This window comes from Mandrillus leucophaeus, unplaced genomic scaffold (genome assembly GCF_000951045.1).
Source record: "Mandrillus leucophaeus isolate KB7577 unplaced genomic scaffold, Mleu.le_1.0 Scaffold96, whole genome shotgun sequence".
NCBI classification, from domain to species: domain Eukaryota; kingdom Metazoa; phylum Chordata; class Mammalia; order Primates; family Cercopithecidae; genus Mandrillus; species Mandrillus leucophaeus.
This window is the reverse complement of record NW_012110474.1, coordinates 2915332-2936547: the sequence shown is the minus strand read 5'-3', so window position 1 is coordinate 2936547 and position 21216 is coordinate 2915332. Positions and strand designations below refer to the sequence as shown.

The window sequence follows — 21216 nt, the reverse complement described above, 5'->3', positions numbered from 1 at the left end:
ATCCCAGAATGTAGCACAAAGGGTTCATAGTACAAAAGATTTACTTTTGTGGAGGCAGTATTGAACCTCTAGCCATTTTGGTTGGTCATCTGGGGAACAATACTTTGAAAAAAAAATGTTTTTTATTGTATAAGTGGAAAATAGACCATGGACCTACCACTTTTACTCATTCATTCAATCAACAAATATTCCCTGTGTGCCCATTGTGGACCAGGCACTCTTTTGGGAGGTAGAATACTTTTGAACACAGTCTCCACTTTTAAGGAATTTACAGTTTAGTGAGAGAGATACAAATAATAAACAAGTGATCAAATAAGCAAACAAGCTAATTTCAGGGAGTAAAAGACATTTTGAATAACATACGATGGGTGGGGTGCGATAAGGAGTGAGTGGGGTAAGGGGTTCATTTGGATGGAAGGGTCATAAGGACACCAGCCGTTTGAAGATCTGAGGACAGCAGGTGCAGAGATCCCGAGGCAGGAAATAAGTATGGTATGTCTGAAAAATAGGAGTTTGTTGGGCTGGAGTGCAGTGAGTGAGAAGAGAGTTGGGTATGTGGTCAGAGAAGTGGGTCTGAGCTGGGTCATGTAGGGTCTCATGTGCCAGGACAAAATGAGCTTGTTTCTTACTTTAAGTGCCACTGGGGAGTGTATATAGTAGAAATAATGTTGGTTATGTTTTTAAAGGATTGTTCTGCTGCTGCATAGACAGGTTGTCTTGAAGGACAAGAGTGGAGACAACTGGATCAGCTAGGAGGCTCTGGTGGCAATTTAAACTGCAGATGAGGTAACGTGGACCAAAGAGCAGCAGTGGAGTCAAGGAAAGTGGTCAGAAATCAAGATTCAAGGCCTGGTGTGGTGGCTCACGCCTGTAATCCCAGCACTCTGGGAAGCCAAGGTAGGTGGATCATCTGAGGTCAGGGGTTCGAGACCAGCCTGGCCAACACAGTGAAAACCCATCTCTACTAAAAATTCAAAAAATTAGCTGGGCATGGTGGTGGATGTCTGTAATCCCAGCTACTTGGGAGGCTGAGGCAGGAGAATTGCTTGAACTTAAGAGGCAGAGTTTGCAGTGAGCCAAGATCACTCCATTGCACTCCAGCCTGGGCAACAAGGACGAAGCCACATCTCAAAAAAAAAAAAAAAAAAAAAAAGAAAAGAAAAGAAAAAAGAAAAAGAAAGAAAGAAATCAAGATTCATTTTAGAGATAAGGAGAAAGAAGGAAGCAGTAGTGACTCTGGAGTTTTGATCTGAGCAATTGGGTTGCGCCATTTATTGAGATGGGGAAGACTGGGGAAGGAGTGGGTTTTATTTAAGACATGTCAAGTTTGATATGTCTATTATTAATACACGGTAGATGAGATTGTGACTTTATTACAATCATACTGAGTTCTGACTTGAAAATGTCAAGTAAGCACTCGGATATAGGAGTTTGGAACTCCGTGGGGTGTCATAGCTGGAGGTATAATTGTGTAATCATCGGTGTGCAATTGTTCTTTAAAGCCAAGGGGGTCAATGAGATCAGCTAGGGAGAGAGTGTAGTTAGAAAAGAAGGCCTAGGACCAAGCACAGAGCCATTCATTATCCAGAGCAGAGATCAACATGGCCCAGTGTCAAGTGCAGCTCAAGTCTTTTTTTTCTTTTCTTTTTCTTTTTCTTTTTTTTTTGAGACAGGGTTTCACCTTGTCACCCAGGCTGGAGTGCAGAAACACCATCATGGTTCACTGCAGCCTCTACTTCTTGGGCTCAGGTGATCCTCCCATCTCAGCCTCCTGAGCAGCTGGGACTGCAGGCATGCATCACCATGCCTGGCTAATTAAATTTTTTTTTGTTTTTGTAGAGATGGGGGTCTCACTATGTTGTCCAGGCTGGTCTTGAATTCCTGGGTTCAAGCACTGTCCCCAACCTTGGCCTCCCAGAGTGCTGGGATTAGAGGCGTGAGCCACTGCACCCAACCGAAGCCTGTTTTTATATAGCCCTGAGCTGAGAATATATCTTACATAGTTAAGCGGTTGTAAAAAAAAAAATAAAAACAAACAAAACCCAGAAAAAAATAAGAGACAGTGGTTGTACGTGGCCTGCAGAGCCTAAAATATTGACCACTTAGAGGGTGTGCAGAGGCGAAGTAAGCAAAGGGGGCCGGGAAGAAACCGCCAGCCAGGGGAGAAGCTGTGCGCGGGTACCACAGCAGCCAGGACAAGGGCACCACCTGGTGTTTAGAGGAGGGAGGACTGAGAAAGCCTGGGAGAGACAGGCGACCCTGGTTTTGGTACAGGTGGGTCACTGGTGATCTGGACAGGAATAGTCTCAGTGAAGGGGATGGAACCCACTTCAGAAATGGCTGAGTATAGGGGACAGTGGGAGTCTGGGAGGTAGAAACAGCAATGGTAAGTCACTGTTGAAACATTTTACTGTGAAGCTGAGCAGAGTGGTAGGACAGAAGTTAGAGGGGATGCAAGCTTTATAAAATATATATATATTTTTTACAGGGCTTTTTTCTTTTGGATATTTAAAAGATAGGAGACAGTACAGCATGTTTGTATGCTGATGGTAGTGATTTAGTAAAGAATGAGAAACTGGGTGATCCAGAAGAAAGAGGGTATAACTTGAGGAGTGAAACCCTGCAACCTGTTTTCAAGGTGAGGAAGGATGGGGTTTGGGGCACAGGAAGGGGCCGGGCAGGAGAAGGAATGCTTACAACGGAGGGGAGGCAGAGGTGTGGGTGCAAATGCAGGCAGGCCAGCGGATTTGGGGAGGAAAGATCAAGGGAGTTCTTTTCTGTTTGTCTCTGGTTTTTCAGAAAGCAGGAAGCCAAGTCACCAGGCAGAACTGATAGCAGGCGAAGTGGGTTTCCACCAGTTGCATGCAGCTGCTCTGGTACGGCCATGGTGCTGGGGATGAGTCAGTAATCTCAGGTAGGCACAACAGACGAACAGGCAGATACGGTAGTTAAGGGTATTTTGAAAGAATGATTATGTTGGTAATTTGAGTTGCTTAAGGAGGGAAGAAAGCACATGAGAGGGGTAGGGTAAGAAAGGCAGGGAGGTCTCCATGTGGTCAGAGAATTACTGGAGTGGGCATTCTAAAGTAAGTGAGATAGGAGATGTGCTCTGGGAGGGAGATGCTTGAAACTAGGGTTTGGGAGGAGGTACTGTTACTGAGGACAAGACCTGGGTATGGCCACAGGTGGGATAACAGAGGTGGACTGGAGGATAAGCTTGCTGGAGAGGACAAGTTCAAGGAGCTGGAGGTCAGAGAGTTGGTGACTTCATCCATATGGCTTTTGCTGTCACCAAGGAGAGTGATGGGAGTCAGGTTGGAGAGAAAGACAGAGAGTTCGGTGTTGAAATAGTCAAAGGATGAAATGACAATCAAATGGCCTGAAAGTGATATCTTTCAAAAGATAATAAAAATGAGCTGAGAGTTATTTCATGATAGTTCAGTTCACTGCATTTCATTGGAAATTTTCTACTTTTACAAAATGTGATTTTTATTGATTTTGAAAACCAGATTTATTAAACACATCTTTATGAGTAAAGAGCAAGTAGGACGGATCGAGAGCAGCACTTTCAGTAGAACTCTCTGCAAGAAGTTCCACTATATTCAGTGGCGCAATGCCTGTTTCCGCACATGCTTGTGCCACTGAATATAGTAGCTGCTAGCTCTGTGGCTCATGTGACTGAAGAACTAAAATTTTAATTTTATTTAATTTTAAGCAATTTAAATTTAAGTAGTCATATGTGGCTAGTGACTGTTGTACAGTGCAAGAAACTAAAACATTCAGTCATCTGAATGAGATCTTTATAATGCCTGCTCACTTGATAGATCTGAATTTATTATTATTCTGTGACCCTGAGCTGCTGTTGCAACCTGCTGGAAATACAAACCTGAACAAGTCACGTGCGTCCTTACCTTTATTATATCATCAAGTTCTGAAAGAGTGAGGCGAGGTGTTGTCAGAGAGTCCGCAGATGTGCTCAGAGACATGTTCACCGCTTCCATTTGTTCCCTCACTCTTTCCTGTTGTTTCTGCAGGAACGAAGAGTAAGGGAGAGTGAAATGAATACATCTTTAGGGAAAGCATCGGGGAGAGCATTAAATACCAACTTGCTCTCTTTGGACTCAGACAAATCTGGGTTCCTATCCCAGCTCCATCCTTGCTGTGTGCCTTTGGGGCACGCTACCTGTTTGATGCTGTTTTCTCATTTATAATATGGAGACAACAACAGTAAGAATCTTGGGAGATTAGATGCATGGAGGATTATTATAACACTGTCATTTCAAAGAGAGCTAGCGCATTAGAGAGGACATTTGACTCTTTTTCCCAGAATATAAAGGACTATGGAGACAGGATTGAACACAGGCTCTACATTTGCAGTGATTGGAATATGAATTAGTTCTAAAAGCCTTTATCATGTGCCAGCTCTGGGCCTGACACAAACAGCACATTTGGACAGGAACAGAGAATATACAAAAATAATCTTAATGTCCTTTTAAAAATTAAAAGTGGCCCTACTATTAAAGCATCAAATTGTAATCTTGCTTCATACCACTCAGAGCTCTTTATTGTAAATGCTCAGATGTTTTGAGAAGGGAAAGTAAATATTAATACACGTCTTGATGAGTACTTTAATTTCTACCCTCACTTTTAGGTTCTAGAGGCAGGGACACTGTGATTCTGAAGAAATATTATGGAGCTTCCAGTGAGTTTAGCGTTTGAAAGAAACATAGAAAGAAACTTTAGGAGGGAAAAGTAAAAGACTCATTTTACAAGTTGAGTGAAAAATGAGTTGAAGTTACCTTAGAAACAGTGACTTAAGTTAGAGTTGAAATATACATTATGGTGAAATCTAGGATATCATAGAAATAATTATAGAAGCCTAGATAGAGAAGGAAATACTTTAAAACTTTTTAAGTTCATCTTGATGTCCTTTCTTACTCCCTGCAGCCTTTCCTGACTTCGTGAAAAGGAAGAATGGAACCCATCTTCTCCAAATATGTTGCTATGGGGTAGATGTAGATCTAGAGACAGAAAAGAATGACATTTGAACATCCTCTTAATGCAAGAACATTTTAAAAGAATCAATTTCCCCTGAATATCCATCAAGCCTAATACAGTGTGACTATCTGAGATAATTATTCTTATCTTTACAAAGACTGGGAGTTATACAGCTGTGGACAAAAGCAATATTGTGAAATGTGTGTATTAAAGTATGTAAAAGAAGGGAGTTGAAAAAAGGTTGGTATTATTTACCTCTTACAGAACTGTTTTCCTTTTACAGTGTTCTTTACCCCTTCTGTAAGTTCTCTCTAAGTGACTGCGGGAGAACACTACTAACATCCTGAAGTCAGAGACAAACTTCAAAACTGTGTGCTAATAGCACTGTATATAAGCTTATTTGCAGTAGATGAAAAACAATATGCTTCAAGTTAATGAATTTCTCCCATTGACCATATATAGCATTAGACAGAAATGAATAAAATTAGCTTTGAAACAAATAAAGGTATTTCCACAGAAAAGTGGTCAGCTTGAACAAAGTAAAATGTTGAAAACTGATAACTATGAAAATGACATAATTGTCACGATTCAGCATGCTTCATTGTGCATATCACATATGCAAAATATAGAAAAGTTCCATGGTCAAAAAAAAAAAAAAAAAATCACCAAAAAACAAAAAACAAAAAGAAAAAATAGTCCCGGGAAGCTAAAGCTTCAGTATATAATAATCTCCAAACAGTGCTTTTGAAGGAGTAGTTTACTTACTTTTAAAATATACTATCTCATGTTCATCTGATAAGATTTTAATCATTCTGTTACCCTTTGGGGTTAGAAGTAAGATGACAAAATAATGTAATTGCTAGTTGTATGGCTACTATTGGCACACGTCAAAATAATTAAGCTCTGTGGGTACTTTTTTGGTTTTGTATGAGAACTGAAATTTGGGGGTTATTCTTTTCTAGCCCATGCTATAGGTGTAATAGTGAAATGTAAAATTAAAACACTAAATTTGGGCCGGGTGTGGTGGCGCACGCCTGTAATCCCAGTTACTCGGGAGGCTGAGGCCACAGAATTGCTTGAACCCAGGAGGCAGAGGTTGTGGTGAGCTAAGATTGTGCCACTGTACTCCAGCCTGGGTGACAGAGTAAGACTGTATCTCAAAACATCAACAACAACAACAACAAACCCACTGAAGTTTGTTTTCTAAAACACAGAGTCAAATTCCAGTAAGGTCAGATCCATTCAAATCTCTTTGTCGTAAGAAAGACTACAAATAAAACATTGGATTTTAAATTTTGTTGGAAAGAATTAAAATTTCATGATATTTAAATATGCAAAAGTTTGCAAAAGAATGGTAAAAGTAGGGTTTAGTAATTTAGAAGTCCAAGTTAATACGAAATAAATAAGAGTATTTGTAATCAGGAAGAACCAGCGTACATAAATCAAATCTGTATTACTTGAGAGTGCTACAAGCATTTGTCCATCCATCTGTTCATCAACAAATGTAGCAAATGCAAGTTATCGTGTTTGGTGCTAGGAAGATATAATTTGTGTGAGGCAGGAGTGCCACCCTAGGATGCTCACAGTCTAGGGGTGTTAGACTAGATGCATACCATCACACACACACACACACACACACAGAGTTATGCATTGAGCAATTAAGAGTGACTCCTAGACAGGAACATAGAAGAATATATGCTGAATGTGATGATGCCTGGTGATCATTCCAGTGGTACAACCAATGACTGCACCAGTAGAGAGGAAGGAGGAACTCCTTCTGGCAGCTAGAGTTCTTTTTGTTTTGAGGTGGAGTTTCACTCTGTCAATCAGGCTACAGTGCAATGGCACGATCTCAGCCCACTGCAACCTCTGCCTCCTGGGTTCAAGTAATTCTCCTGTCTCAGCCTCCCAAATAACTGAGACTAGAGGTGCCCGCCACCATGCCCGGCTAATTTTTGTATTCTTGGTAGAGGCAGGGTTTCACCATGTTGACCAGGCTGATCTCGAACTCCTGACCTCAGGTGATCCACCTGTCTTGGCCTCCCAAAGTGCAGGGATTACAGGCGTGAGCCACCGAGCCAGCATTCTTAATCTGGGGTTAAGGTAGACTACCTGAACTTGCCTGTCAGTCTTATACGTGTGAACAAGTGCACATTTTTCTCACGGCAGGGATATGTGTGTGTGTGCGTGTGTGTCTGTGTGTGTCTGTGCACGCGCATGTTCCATAGTTTTCACTGAATTCTCAAAAAGATGTAAGACTGCAGCAATGTGGGAACCACTGGACTCGAGTGAGTAGGTGAGGCACTCTACGGAGAGAGACACTTAACCTGGCTTAAAGGCTAGACAGAATTACTCATGGATGAGAGAGATGAGCGAAGGGGATACCTGAGCAAAAGCAGTAAGAAGAAAATGTGCATGGTCTCCAGTGGCTAAGAGGCAGAGTCTGTAGGAAAGTCAAGAAATACCACTGGAGCAGTAGGTGGACTCAGACCATGGGTGGCTAAGAATTTACCTTTCTTAAGTAGGAAGCCATTGAAGGCATTTGATGAAGGTTCATTTAGAGGGATACCTTGAAATCGAATCTGGCAGTAATCTCAAGGGGAGAGAAGCCAGGAGCCTAGGCAGGGGGCAGACTAAAATATATACAAGTGAGATACAAAGGGAGAGAAGCCAGGAGCCTATGCAGGGGGCAGACCAAAATATATACAAGTGAGATACAAAGGACTGGAGAATCACTGCTCACAGAACCCCAGAGCAGGAGGGGCTGACTTAGAGCCTGGGGACTTGGAGGGGAGAGGAGAACCCTGGACAAGAATGAGAAAGAATAAGAAAATAGGAAGGGAAATGGGAGGAAAAAAGGTTTGATTTTCAGCAGGTAATAGCAAGGCTAATCCATGTGGCTATTCCCGCAAACAGACACAAATATGAAAGTTGTCCTGTGGGGCTCAGTTTTGAATAAGGATGCAGATCCACAAATAAATCCCTTTTAAGGACTGAAGCAGTGAGATTGGGTGAAGTCACTGAGGGAGGAGATGGGGGCAAAAGGGGTGCAACTGTGGCTAATGCCAGATCCAAAGGTCAGGAAGAGGAAGGAGAACCGAGAGGGAGTAGGACTTTCAAATTCCTCAACGCTATGCTGTTCCCTTCCTGAAATCTTGCTCATGCTGTTCATTTGTACGCAGTAGAAGGGTCTGTTTGGTAAAGTTAAAATGAGCACTACCATTTGTCTGAATCAAAAATGCCAAATTTTTGGTAGCCACATGCATGAAGTTTAAAAACAAACTGTGTAAGTTTATTTAAAACCTATTTTGGCAATCATTCACTTTTAGAACTGAAGTCTCTTCATATAGGCAACACTGTCCTCCTGCTTGTTACATTTACAAAGTCCACTGTGCCCTGCCCACACCCTGACATTTACCAACCACCAGCAAATCAGCTGGTTTGTGCTTATGCAGACACTTTGGTTCTCAGTTCACTGACTGTGTGCTACCCTTCCTGATTATAAAATTTACAAAGGACTTTGGAGATAAGATCTATTCCTTAAAATAAATCAAAAGAGAACCGAACATGTTAACACACAAAATACGTGTTCTCTAGCGCAAAGCTATGTAGAAGACAAAGCACTTGGCTGAGATCGAGAACTCACAATCTAAAATGAGAACCAAATACAGTTTACTACTATCGGTAGTATTAATAATAGGTCTTGCTTTTTTCTCAGCAGTAAACATTACTCCCTGTGGCTAAGGGCACAGCTGTAGTGTGGCTGGGGTCTCCTGCAGGCCAGTGCTTGCCCTTGTCCTACCAGGACCGGTCTGGGTTGGCAGGTCCACTTCTCATTTCAGGGCTTGCGGGACTGAACATAGTTCTGGGTCTTCATTGGTGAACCCTGGGAATTGTTGCATGAGGTTGCAGTGTTGTTTCCGTCTCACTTAAATGCTCTAAATTTTCTCTTGGGAATATAATAGTGTTATCCTGCAGGCTTCGGGTATGGGCTTAAATCTTTCAGGATGGGAAGAATCACTCATTATTTATATTACTTAGCACTGAAAATGCATCTTCAATAAACTTGGGCACAATCTGACAAAACTACAGGATCCTCAAATTGGAAAGTCCTTAAGGTTTTCATTACATCAACACATTTTTTTACTGAGTTGTTACTTTGTGTCAGGCATTGTGCTAAATGCTCCATGATTCAAAGACAAAGGAGACACGATTCCCTTATTTTTTGGAGCCCTGAGTTCAATGGGGAAGACAGATTCACTAGCAAATGATCACAATTCAGAAACAGAGCTGTGCAAAACATGTTATGGGATTGGAGTATAGGTTGGGTCTTCAGGAGAAAGTGGTGCCTGAGGTAAGACTTAAAGGATGAGTGAGGTTAGCCAGATGAGTCGAAAAGAAAAAGTGGTCTCCATTCCAGGCAAGTGGGATTACTGGTAGTGTGATATTGCCTGAGCAGAATGTGTGAGGCAGAGGATAAGAGGTGAGGCTGAGGAGGCTGGTAGGGTCAGATCAGAGGGAGTCCCGGATGCCACGTGAAAGAGCATAGGCTGTCCTATAGGATAGTGTCTTTCAGAGGTTAACAATGAATTATACGTTGCAACCTGGTACACATATGTAAGGCAGAACTGCGAGGAAACCATACCTTACTATATGTGTTACACTTTGATATTTTCTGTTCCCTTGATTTCATTTCCTTTTATCTGTCTCTTAAAAAAAACAAAAACAAACAAACAAAAAAAACAACTGCTGGTTACAACCCGTGAAACTTATTCTGTAACCCGCGAAATGACTCACAAGTTGCAGTGTCAAAAGCACTGTTAGAAGTGATGAGGAGAAATGAAAGGATTGATGGGCACACGTAGTTGCGGTCAGACTGTGACGAAGGTGAGCCGCTCTGGCAGGGTGGAGAGGATGGCTTGGAAGGAAGCAAGGATGGAGGAGAGAGAAGGGGAGACTGTTTTGGTAAAGAAACAACGAAAGTCAGAGCTAGAGAAGTTGTAGAGGAATGGAAAAGAAAGAAGAGAGCTAAAACCTGTCACATAGTAAACCTGGGAGGAACCTGTGGTTGACTGGATGTGGAGGAGGGAAAGGGGGACACTTCAAGGGTAAGGCGAGTCCCAGCGACTACCTTGAAACAATAAGATAATCATGCATTCATTTAACAAAAAAAAATGCTATCCCAACCGTATTATTCTAAAAAATACTGGCTAGGGATTTGCTCCCATTAGCAAATAGTGCTGATGAGTGTAATTAACTTTTATTTAAGAAATTTTACAAGGATTCTTACTAAGGGGCAATGATGACTGAAAATCGGGCTAGAGAGCCTAGTTGAAGTGGCTTTTGCCGACCACAACAATACATAACCGAATTCATGAATTTGCTCATAATTGGTTTGTATTTGTTCACAGTATTCTTTTCTCCCTAATCTTTTAAAGTATGTTTGAACATGCATGTGTCATCCTATCAAAAGATGACCCCTCTTGATGCTGGTGGCTGTGAATACATGCATTGCTTGAAGCAGACACGTGACCACTACCAGTTCTCAGCTCTGTAGGTGTGGGCATGCACCAATTCTGGCCCCATGAGATGACTATCTGTGTAAGCTATGGTCACGTCTGGGAATCTTCCTCACCTTCCTCTTTGCATTTGCATGGCCTTGGCAATTAGTCTCCTTATCCCTGCAGCTGCTGACCAGCCAGACTGTGAGATTTGCTTATCGTGCCTTTCCAAAAATTACACATACCCAGAACACACGGTTTTGAGATGCTTTGGCCTTCTAGTGCTCTCAGTGTGAAAAAAGCTATGCGTTGCTTACCCACTTGCAAGAACAACAGATCCATACACATGGATACAAGCACCAGAACTACTGCATTCTTATCAAAGCAAGAACTAGACAATTATTCTAGTTTCAAGTTGATTTTAGGAACACACATGTTAGTAATTTATGGCAGCAAAAAATACACCAATATTTTAAAATGTAAGTATTTAAATATACCAATATTTTAAAAAAATTTATATCAACTGCCCCTTCTTGGTGTACCGTCACACTGCTGATGCTGAAATGCATTGATGGTGAGTGTCCACTGTACCTCGTGGTCCCGCTGCCTGGCTGCTGTGGCCCTGTTCATGTCTTCGGCATCCCTGACGTGGTTAAGGGCCTGGTCAAGTGCTTCCTGGAGATCTGACAACTTAGCTTTGTAGTCGTCCAGCTGCTCCAGGACGACAGGAAACAGAGCGCGGGTCTCATTGTGCAGCCGCTGCCAGCTCTCAGCCTGGCTCAGCACTGGGAAGAAGTGGAGACAGAGGCTCAGTGTGGCTTTCTCCTGTTTGCTCCCATTCCTCCCAGCATTTTGCAAAGTTGGAAAATTTTCAGGCCATGCCTTCTTTAGCAATGGAGATTGAAGCTATTGTTCATAAAGATAGCTCCTCCACCTTTTAGATTTGAAGTTAAAAAAAATCCTAGTTTTTAGGGTTTGGGAGCCCCTGGATAACAGTCAGTTGAAAGAAGGGTTTGATTAGTTTTCCCACAGAGGTTGTGCTTTTTGTGAAAACCATGTCATTATACTATGCTTATTATTATCCAGAATATTAATAATTTTACTCTGTAAAGGGGACTTGGCTATAGTAAGGTTTTTACTATTAAAAATAACCAAACTCATCAGTAATAAGGCAAAATGATGTGCATAACCACTCATTTTCTGTAGTTTTTCTAGGCAACCGTTTTTAGTTAGCTCTACTAGGTCAAATCCAAACCATGATTTTGGTGGAAAAAAGATTAAATGGCAATGAGATGATGTTCTTAAACTTCGCATGTGTCTTTATTCTCTGCTCAAAGACACATGCATTGAATATGTGCCTTAATTTCTGTTTTCTTCAGGGAATATTAGTTTGTCTTGTTGAGATTTTCTTCCATCACTGTAAGCAGAACACAAAAGTTCCTGGCTGAGTATAGAAAGTGTTGGAAAATGCATTCTAGGTGGAAGGAGGCCGAGTGGGAGATGTCATTGGTCCCACTTCTCCAGGGCAGCCTTGTTAAATTCCACAGTAGGCGATGAGCTTGGAAACATCTGGCAGTGACTGACATCAGAGCTCTAGCCTTTCTGAGTCTGACTCAGAACTGGGGCCTGAGATTCTTCTTTGGTTCTTATTATTTCTAAGACTTTACACATTTGCCACCATAATAAACCTGTATGTCAATAATGTCTCTCTACAGTATCCACAATAACGGTTAGCAGAAGTTGATAGTGACAGTTGTAGGAAAACGACCTACTGCTCTTTAATTGTTTTTGTGTCATTAGTCCCTTTGTCATCGAATGAAGCCTTCAGACTGCTTCTCACAGTGTGTTCTAAAATGCATAAAATAAAATATGTAGAAGTTTAAAGGAGACTAATGTATTTAAAAACCAAACTGGTAATATAATAATGTATATGCTTCTTTACTAATCCCTTAACTAACAAGATCTAAAGGTGGATCTAATAGCTACCATAATTTTGAGTTATTGGTGAATTTAAACAGTGTTATGAGACAGCAGCAGCTAAAATATAATATGCAAATCTGTGATTTCTCTCACTGAGTGTGTAGGTTAAACCAATTGTTTGCGGCTCTTCCAATCAAGAGTGGAGTCTATCTCTCTACTTCTTGAGTCTGGGCTGGTCTTGATCAGTAAAATGGATGTGACATTGCTGAGCTCCAAGCCTTGGTTTAAGAGACCATGTGCTTTTCCTTCTTGCTCTCTTAAAGCTGCTGTTATGTGAATCACCTGGACTAACCTTGTTGAGTGAAGACCTCACATGGAGGGAGAGGCCCAGCCTTCACAGCCAGCCCCAGACATCTGAGTGAGCTCAGCCAATATATGTCACATGGAGCAGAGACGAGCTGTTCAGGTTGAGTCCAGCCTGAATTGCCAACTCATGAAAGCAGGAGCAATAAATGGTTATTGTTTTAAATGAATACATTTGTGGTGGCTTTAGTTTAGTTTAGTTTTGTTTTGTTTTGAGACGGAGTCTCACTCTGTCATCAGGCTGGAGTGCAGGGGTGTGATCTCGGCTCACTGCAACCTCCACCTCCCAGGTTCAAGCAATTCTCCTGCCTCAGCCTCCTGAGTAGCTGGGACTACAGATGCATGCCACCACACCCAGCTATTTTTTGTATTTTTAGTAGAGGTGGGGTTTCACCTCATTGGCCAGGCTGGTCTCAAACTCCTGACCTTGTGATCCACCTGCCTTGGCTTCCCAAAGTGCTGGGATTACAGGGGTGAGCCACAGCGCTCGGCCTGGGGTGGCTTGTTATAATAGTAATTGATAACTGATACAGTAATCAAGTGATAGATTCAATAATATTACTGTGGTTTGGTGCCTATACTCATCGCTAAAGGAAATGTTAAATTTCCACTGGAGGCTAAAAGATACTAAAGTCATTCATGGTCTTCACAGCATGAATATTTCTGGGCTTGTAGCATTCCTGCCTTCTCAATAAAATTTCTCTTACTGTAGTTCTGGGAATTGGTTTACTTTAGCCTTCCTTCTACTGTTTTATACGTTTTCACTAAATGCTATAGATTCTTTATGGCATCTCAGCTGTTTTCAGGGGCTCAAAGTTGGGCCTGAATCTAAAAATCTTGGTTATAAAGTCAAGTTGTCCTGAATGATTCCCTGTGGCCACATGTAGATTCTAAATAGTTCTGAACACGGGAAATTGGTTGCTTTGACTATATGTTGCCCTAGGTTTACCGTCTGCTCTTGGACCCACAAAGAGGGCAAACATGTGCTGGGTCAGCTACGAGAGGAATACACCTACGTTCGTGAGCCTCATCTGCCTCTTCATCCACAAGCTCCCGTTGGGTGAAAAATGGCTGACGGCGTCTAATCTCCTCAAGCATCTTCTGGGCCAACACCAGCTTCTCAGAGATTTCCTTGGGGCTAAGTTCATGCTCTTCCCCATAATAGAGCATCTTGTTGTTGATCTCTGAAAGGAAGAACATGGTGAAACAAGGCAGCAGGGAGAGATGATCGGGCACTAGAAATGCAAGGGAGCGAGGGCTGTGGGCAAAGGACAGGGCAGATCCTGAAATGGAAAGAGAGACTTATTCAAAGGCAGCGTGCTAGTGTTCATGCTGTGAATCGCAGCGAGCATGGAAGCTCATCACCTAATCCACGAAGGAGAAAGACACGAGGAAACCACTCTTCTCTGCTTCCTATGTGGAGTCTTCAGAATGGGAACTGGCTAATGCAAAACCTGCTTGGCTTTCATCCTCATCTGGTTTCCACAGTGATTCGAGAATGCTAATATTCAGCATGAAATACTGTAACTTGATATTCAAGGCATCCAAATCTACAGTCTTTGATCAGCCTTTTATATAACATATTTAACTTAGAGAAAATGCTCAGTGATCACTCCTGTCATGGGTGAGATTATTAATATGTAGGAGTTATTAATTGTATTTTAGACAAAGATTTGATCAAAGCTTTAAGCCAAAATGAGAGCATATTGCTAGCTGTCCAAATGAGTCTTTCAAATTATTTCACAGGCTAAATATAAAATGGGGGTTGTTATAATATGATGTGAGCTTTGGCTCATTCACAGTTATTTTTTGGCAGTTGCTGTTTGCCTTCTAGAGTGTGACCACTCTGGGTCATTTTCACCCTACTTCCATAAGTCAGGTGGAGAATTTTAGAACTGGAGGGACCACTGAGGCTCAAAGGGATTAGGTGACCTGTCTAAATATTAGCAGACTGAAATACTTCTTTGAATCCCTCATTCCTACTACATATGATGAGAAGAAAGGTATGTAATTGTCACCTTGTTCTACTGCAGCTCCAGGAGGAAGCATTTTATCTTCCTGGCATAAATGAAATTGCGTGTCTGTGGTTTACTATGATCTATGTGGTTGGCCAGACCTGATGGGTAAACAAACATTGGTGTCACATAAATCATACCAGGATAAGGGGTTGTATTTTATGTAGATAATAGTTTGAAGGTCACCAGCGGTTATTTTAGAGATGGCTGGGAATAAGGAATGACATATAATTGGTGTATAGCATTCCAGAATTACATAAAGGGATGAAACATCCACTCTTCAAGTAAAGTCTAAAATATTAACCTGTGAAACAAACTAAATGAAAATATTTTTTCCTCAGCTCTAGCACTTGCGATGCTGAATTCTTTGGCATTTTGATGCAAGTCTTATATTTACAATTTTGGCTTGTTTTAGTTTAGCTACTTGCAGTATAGATTAGAAAAGGGAAATACAGGCAACAGTAGTTTTGCCTTTGGTCTTTGGAGACTATTCATACATTATATTAAAAATTTAAAAACTGATAGAAGTTATTGTTTCCCATTTACATTTCCCTTGTATTTTTTTCATCTTTTCCCATGCTTAAAGGATCAAATAAGAGGGTTCAGATCCTTTGCAAATGAAACACTTTTGAATCAAAACATGGGTTGCAATAGCAAAGGTGAATTATTTTCTCTGAATAGCTTACTAGGGTCCTGGCATTTGCTGCCTAAAGAGGCATTTATTTCTTAGTTGGATAAGGTCATGTAATCTTCCAGGTTCAATCTTACTTTTTGAACAAATCAATAGTCACTCTAAAATGCTATAGAAAAAGAATATTTTGTCAGGAAATGCAAAAATATGAGCTATGAGAGAGGATGTGAGTGAGGAGTGTTTGGATTGCATGTCATTTGCTTTTATTGTTTATTATAGGCATCAAAGGAAACACGACAAATGATTAATCTTTTCTATATCCCTTTGCATGGAATATGCCCCAGTATAAAGACATGAATCTTCCACTGTGGGTCCCTTTACTGCCACTGTGCCCTGGGATGCACTTGGTATTGTCATCCAGCCCTTAATATATAGTGTAATAAAAACTATGGAAATGCAGATACTGGATCTTAGCAAACTCTCACACAAGGAAATCTTCTTTATCCTATAACAGATGAAATCTGCTGTTTTTTGCTGGTAAATTGCAGTCCAGCTATTCGTGCACTATTAAAATAGTCTTCAAGATTATCCTGCGTTTATTGGAAGTGAGAGCGCAAATTAAGCAAACCTCCAAGAGGGAAGGTACAATCATTCACAATGCTTTAGGACAAAGAAATCTCCCACAGTCCCCCGCCTTCCTTTTCTTCTGGGTTGGGAGCCCAAGCATGTTGCCCGATTGGCCTTTGGGAAAGCCCATCATAGAAACAGCTTGTGATGATTTGGGTCAACTGACAGTTTACTGGCATTCTAAAGGCAATGTTGTTTTCTGCAAATAACTGGGAACAATCTGTGACTCCTACTCAACTCTTGCATTTTAGAGACAACATAGTATGCAGTCTCCTCTGTCAGAAGGGTATTCTGAGGAATGCCTAAAAAGGGAATGATTTTATACATTGATCCTCGAACATCAAAACATAGTAAGTAGGGATGAGTGCTCAGAAATCCCAGATAAACAAACTTGAAATAAAGACCTTATACAAGTTTAAACCCATAATACTGTACCAACAAGTTCCTGGCACACAGCAAACACTGAACAGTAGCCATTGTGCCTACTGTTGTTAATAATGTGAGTGTTTCCTTGATATTAAACTGAACCAGAAGAGAATATATTTACCTTGGATTTTATCCCTCATATCATGGGCTTGCTCTACAAGCTGACTTGCGTGTTTAATGGTGTCCATGCTTTCCTTCTGAATAAGTTGCCCTTTTCTGGAGGCTTGATTTTCCTACAAATAATCCATATAAAGCTAGATTAAATGTATGAGAAAAGAATGTTGCATAAGCACAGATAGGGAAGGGTGGGCATAATGTGTTTCATAAACACAAATCTTCCTGGCATGTGAAAGTTCCATAACATATAACATCATCCCAAAAATAATGCATAAAAGCTAATGTGATGGCCAGTTCTAAATTTTTTTTGACTTTTCCATAAGTTATTGGGGTACAGGTGGTATTTGGTTACCTGAGTAAGTTCTTTAGTGGTAATTTGGGAGACTTTGGTGCACCCATCACCTGAGCAGTATCGACTGCACCATATTTGTAGTCTTGTATCCCTCCCCCTCTACTCTTTCCCCAAGTCCCTAAAGGTCATTGCATCATTCTTATGCCTCTGCATCCTCATAGCTTAGCTCCCACACATCAGTTGGAACATACAGTGTTTGGTTTTCCATTCCTAAGTTACTTTACTTGATGGCCAGTTTTAGAATGACAGAATGCTATAAAATCTGGTGCTATTCCTATACCATCAGTCACAGTTCAATCCCAACCAACTGCCTTTCATATGTAATTTATTCTTCAAATTTTTACTGTATCTCAAGGTGCTGGACCAGAAAATTGCCTATGTCTGCTGATCATTTTGACATTGTGCTGACTGAAGAGTTTAAAGTTTCAAAGAGAAAATTGTTGAAAAAATAGGCAGACCTTGAAATGCACCATGCTTCCAGTGGCTCCTGGGTGGTCCAACCACCGCTGAAATTGAATTACCACAGAGATTTCAAGGATTATTCTCCCTGGGTTAAAATGCTGTTTTCAGTGCTTCATTCCAAATTCCCACCAACATCGAGGGCACTTGTATACAAATAACTGCACAAGCAGATTTGGCTCAGCGTGAATGGAGCTCTTCTCTGAGAAGCTGATTCCATTCTCTCAACTCGGGAGACTCCGTTTCAGAGATCTCACACAGTATTTGTCAAAAATAATGCCCAACTCAAATATGGCCTCTGAAGAAAGGGTTTGTGTGGGCGTCTGTGTGTATGTGTGTGTTTTTGTGTGCGTGGTTAAGGACAGAATGTGATCTAAGAGCACAGACGTGATTCAAGACCAGGACACCACCCTGTATGCACAGCACGGGCGACACGTACTTCCTTTTGGGATTCGAAAGACTGATCTGTGGATTATATTTAAGAGGAAGAAGAGTTCTTGAGTCTGGCATTTGGTAAAATGCCCACTTGCCTTGTCTGGTGCTGTTTTTGGCTCAGCTCTTTAAAAACCGCTGCAATACATGAAGGAGCTGTGGGGTGATCTGCCACACAGAGCGCTGGGAGACCCATTATACAGTTTCCTGAGGATAGGGCAATGGTTGTTTTGAACTTCTCTCCTTTCATCCAGTGTTCTGCCCAAAGGATTATGCCATTATTTTACCAGGAACGTTTTTACACTCTCCAGGAATAATCCAAGAATGTGTCCCTCTCAGGTGGTCAAGGAAAAGGATGCAGAAATGGTATTACAACAAACACATGCCCAGAGGCTTTTTATCGGGCAGATTGGTAATCCCCTCTCTACAGAGTCTGCTGTGCAGTGGCAATGTGGTCAACAGTCCCTTCATAAACTGGGCTCTCTGAATGAACACCGCCTTCTGAATCATTATATTCCTTCCTGCAGTTCCAGTCGTCTTCTTGGCTTGCTCCAGTGCTTTCCAGATAAAACAGTATTTGTGGTCATTTTAAACCTAAATACGCCGAAACTACAATAAATCTTAATGTTACTCCTCACTGCTTTTAAAAAATATGGACACAAACATTTAAAATTTTAGAATTGTTAATAAGTGGATCTTTGATCCAGTTTAAGTTATATTTGCAGAGCGTAACACCCCTAGTTTTTACTTTGACTTGATACTTCAGAGTAAATCTCTGTTGTTATTACTGTGTCATTAAACTTACTATTTTTTGATACGGAAACTTCAGTTGAAGTGATGAGAGACAGCTGAAAAATGTCATGCCTATAAGAAGACCTCTTCTTTGTGACAAACGCCAGAGGGCGCTGAGATGTAGGTAGACAGAGATATATAGATATTGATATACTGTATGTATGACTGGACCAGTGGCAAAGAGGAACATCTATTCCTTTACATTATAAGATTACTGAATCGAACCTATAGTGATGGCTTATTTGAATGTTTATTTTTTCTGTAACTTTGCCTGTGGAAGGAAAATAATGATATAGGCACATGGTAAAACGGGTGTGCCTCGGTTTAAGAAAAGCTGAAATTAAAAAATTACCTTGCAACTGTAAACCAGTTGGTGGTTTACATTACAAATGTATTAGTCATTTGCTCATCTCAACAGAAAATTCTTCTTGTACATGTTTGACATAAAAGTGGCAAGGGTGTCTTGGTAATACAGTACATAAAAGGTAGATTATGTGAGGATGATAACCAATATCTAGGGTGATCATATATTTTATGGTTCAACCTGGGGCATTTTGCACATGAAAGGGAGAACTTTTAGTAATTGCTCTGGGACACAAGTATAAACAGCAACAGTGTTGGACAAACCAATATTGGTGTGCTAGGAATATTGGTGTGCTACTTTAGAATCTGTACAGTAATATCTACTTCTGCCTACCTCCTAAACATTAATGACCTCTAAATTCCTTTCTAGCCCTGATTACCCTCTGAGTTTCAGATTCACATCTCTATCTGCCCTCTGTGCATTCACAGATATTTCACTTTTAAAATGTCCAGAGTAATCCATTCGTGTTTGTAGTCTTAGTCATCCATGTCTCAGAATGGAGCTTCTCTCTTTGCTATTTCTCACCTCCAATTGGTCACCAAGTCTGCTTCATTCCACCTGCCACTCTAGCCTCTCTTCCTCTTTTCCATGACCACAGTCTCAGTTCATCCTTGTTCTCTGCAAATCCTTTTCAAACGAAGGCAAGACAGCAACTCACTACTCTCTTGTCTAGACCACTGTGGCAGTCTTCTAAGGAGTGCCCCTGTTGTCAGTCTTCGCTGGCTAGTCTGTCATCCACACTGCAGAGGGACATTTCTAAAGTGCAAATCTAATCAGCTCATCATTCTGGGTAAATACCTGAATGACTTCCAGAGTCCACAGACTGAAGTTCCCATGTTCATGAGCATGTTTGGGAAAGTTCTTCACAACTGGGCCTCTGACAGCTTCTTCAGCATTATCTCCTGCTCTCTGCCTTACAATGAATCTTCCACAAGGCCATAGTTCCAATCCCAAGAACACAGCACGTTGCTTCACATCTATCTGTTCTCACAGTACTTATCCCTTGCTTGGGAGTATTTGATAAATTCCTACTCATTCTCAATACACATGCCAATACTCACCTTCTCTGAGAAGCCTTTCCTAGTGTACCCCTGCCAAAATAGTTCACTATTTCTTCCTTAGAGTTACCCTTCAGCCTGTACCATGTTTCTCTTATTAAATGCTGTATGATAATTATGTTTTTACATATCTGTTTCCCTGCTAGACTGAAGCATCTTGAAAGCAGGGCCTTATTATATTTCAGGATACCTAGCACTGAGCATAATAACGGTTATATACAGGCCGGGCACAGTGGCTTACGCCTGTAATCCCAGCACTTTGGGAGGACTAGGCGGGTGGATCACGAGGTCAGGAATTCAAGACCAACCTGATCAACATGGTGAAACCCCGTCTCTACTGAAAATACAAAAAGTAGCCAGACGTGGTGGCACATGCCTGTAATCCCAGCTACTCAGGAGGCTGAGGCAGGAGAATTGCTTGAACCCAAGAGGCAGAGGTTGCAGTGAGCTGAGATTGCACCACTGCACTACAGCCTGGGCGACAGAGCAAGACTCCATCTGAAAATAAACAAACAAATAAATAGATAAATAAATAAATAACTATTATATACAGACGTCCAATAATGCTTCTGGAATAGAAATGTAAACAGTTGCCCCTCAGCATCCATGGGGGATTGGTTCCAGGACCCAGCTCCCATAGATACCAAAATTCACGGTTGTTCAGGTTTCTTACATAGACTGGTGTAGTATTTGCAATACTATAACCTATGCACATCCTCCCATATATATTGCATCTAAATTACCTGTAATACCTAATGCAATGCCTACACATCACTTCATTCATATGGATTCAAAGTAATACTCAGCATATGGTAAATCTGAATTTTGCGTTTTGGAATTTTGTGGAACTTTTTCCAAATATTTTTGAGCCATGATTGAATTCACGAATACAGAGGGCCGACTGTACTTAATTTTGTCCTGCCTTTCTGGCAGGACAAGAGCTGAGGTTCAGATACTTTTGATGCTTGGAGACAGCCTACTTTCCTTTTAGTCCTGTGGGTCTCTGCATGAGTTGTCATTCAGGGAGCTTCTGCTGTGGTTCAAGGAGTAGAAGTGGAGACGGCGCAGCACCTCATGAGCTGCCCTTGGAGACTATGCTTTGTGACTCTGGGCTCTGCAGTGGACCTGCAAGATCCAGATGGTGAGGGGTAGCACTGAGAC

The 21216-nt window shown here is 41.3% G+C and overlaps 1 protein-coding gene across 4 annotated transcripts in view; it reads right to left on the bottom strand.

Moving 5' to 3' along the window:
- LAMA4 (laminin, alpha 4) overlaps nucleotides 1-21216 on the bottom strand; it is a 158306-nt gene that overhangs the window by 55123 nt on the left and 81967 nt on the right. For all 4 annotated transcript variants that reach the window (XM_011970603.1, XM_011970605.1, XM_011970602.1 and 1 more), the window contains exons 10-13: nucleotides 16603-16714; nucleotides 13799-13966; nucleotides 11091-11284; nucleotides 3912-4028 (exon numbers count right to left, since the gene is read on the bottom strand). In XM_011970603.1, coding sequence (XP_011825993.1) covers nucleotides 3912-4028; nucleotides 11091-11284; nucleotides 13799-13966; nucleotides 16603-16714 — 591 coding nt within the window. The remainder of the gene's footprint in view (nucleotides 1-3911; nucleotides 4029-11090; nucleotides 11285-13798; nucleotides 13967-16602; nucleotides 16715-21216) is intronic.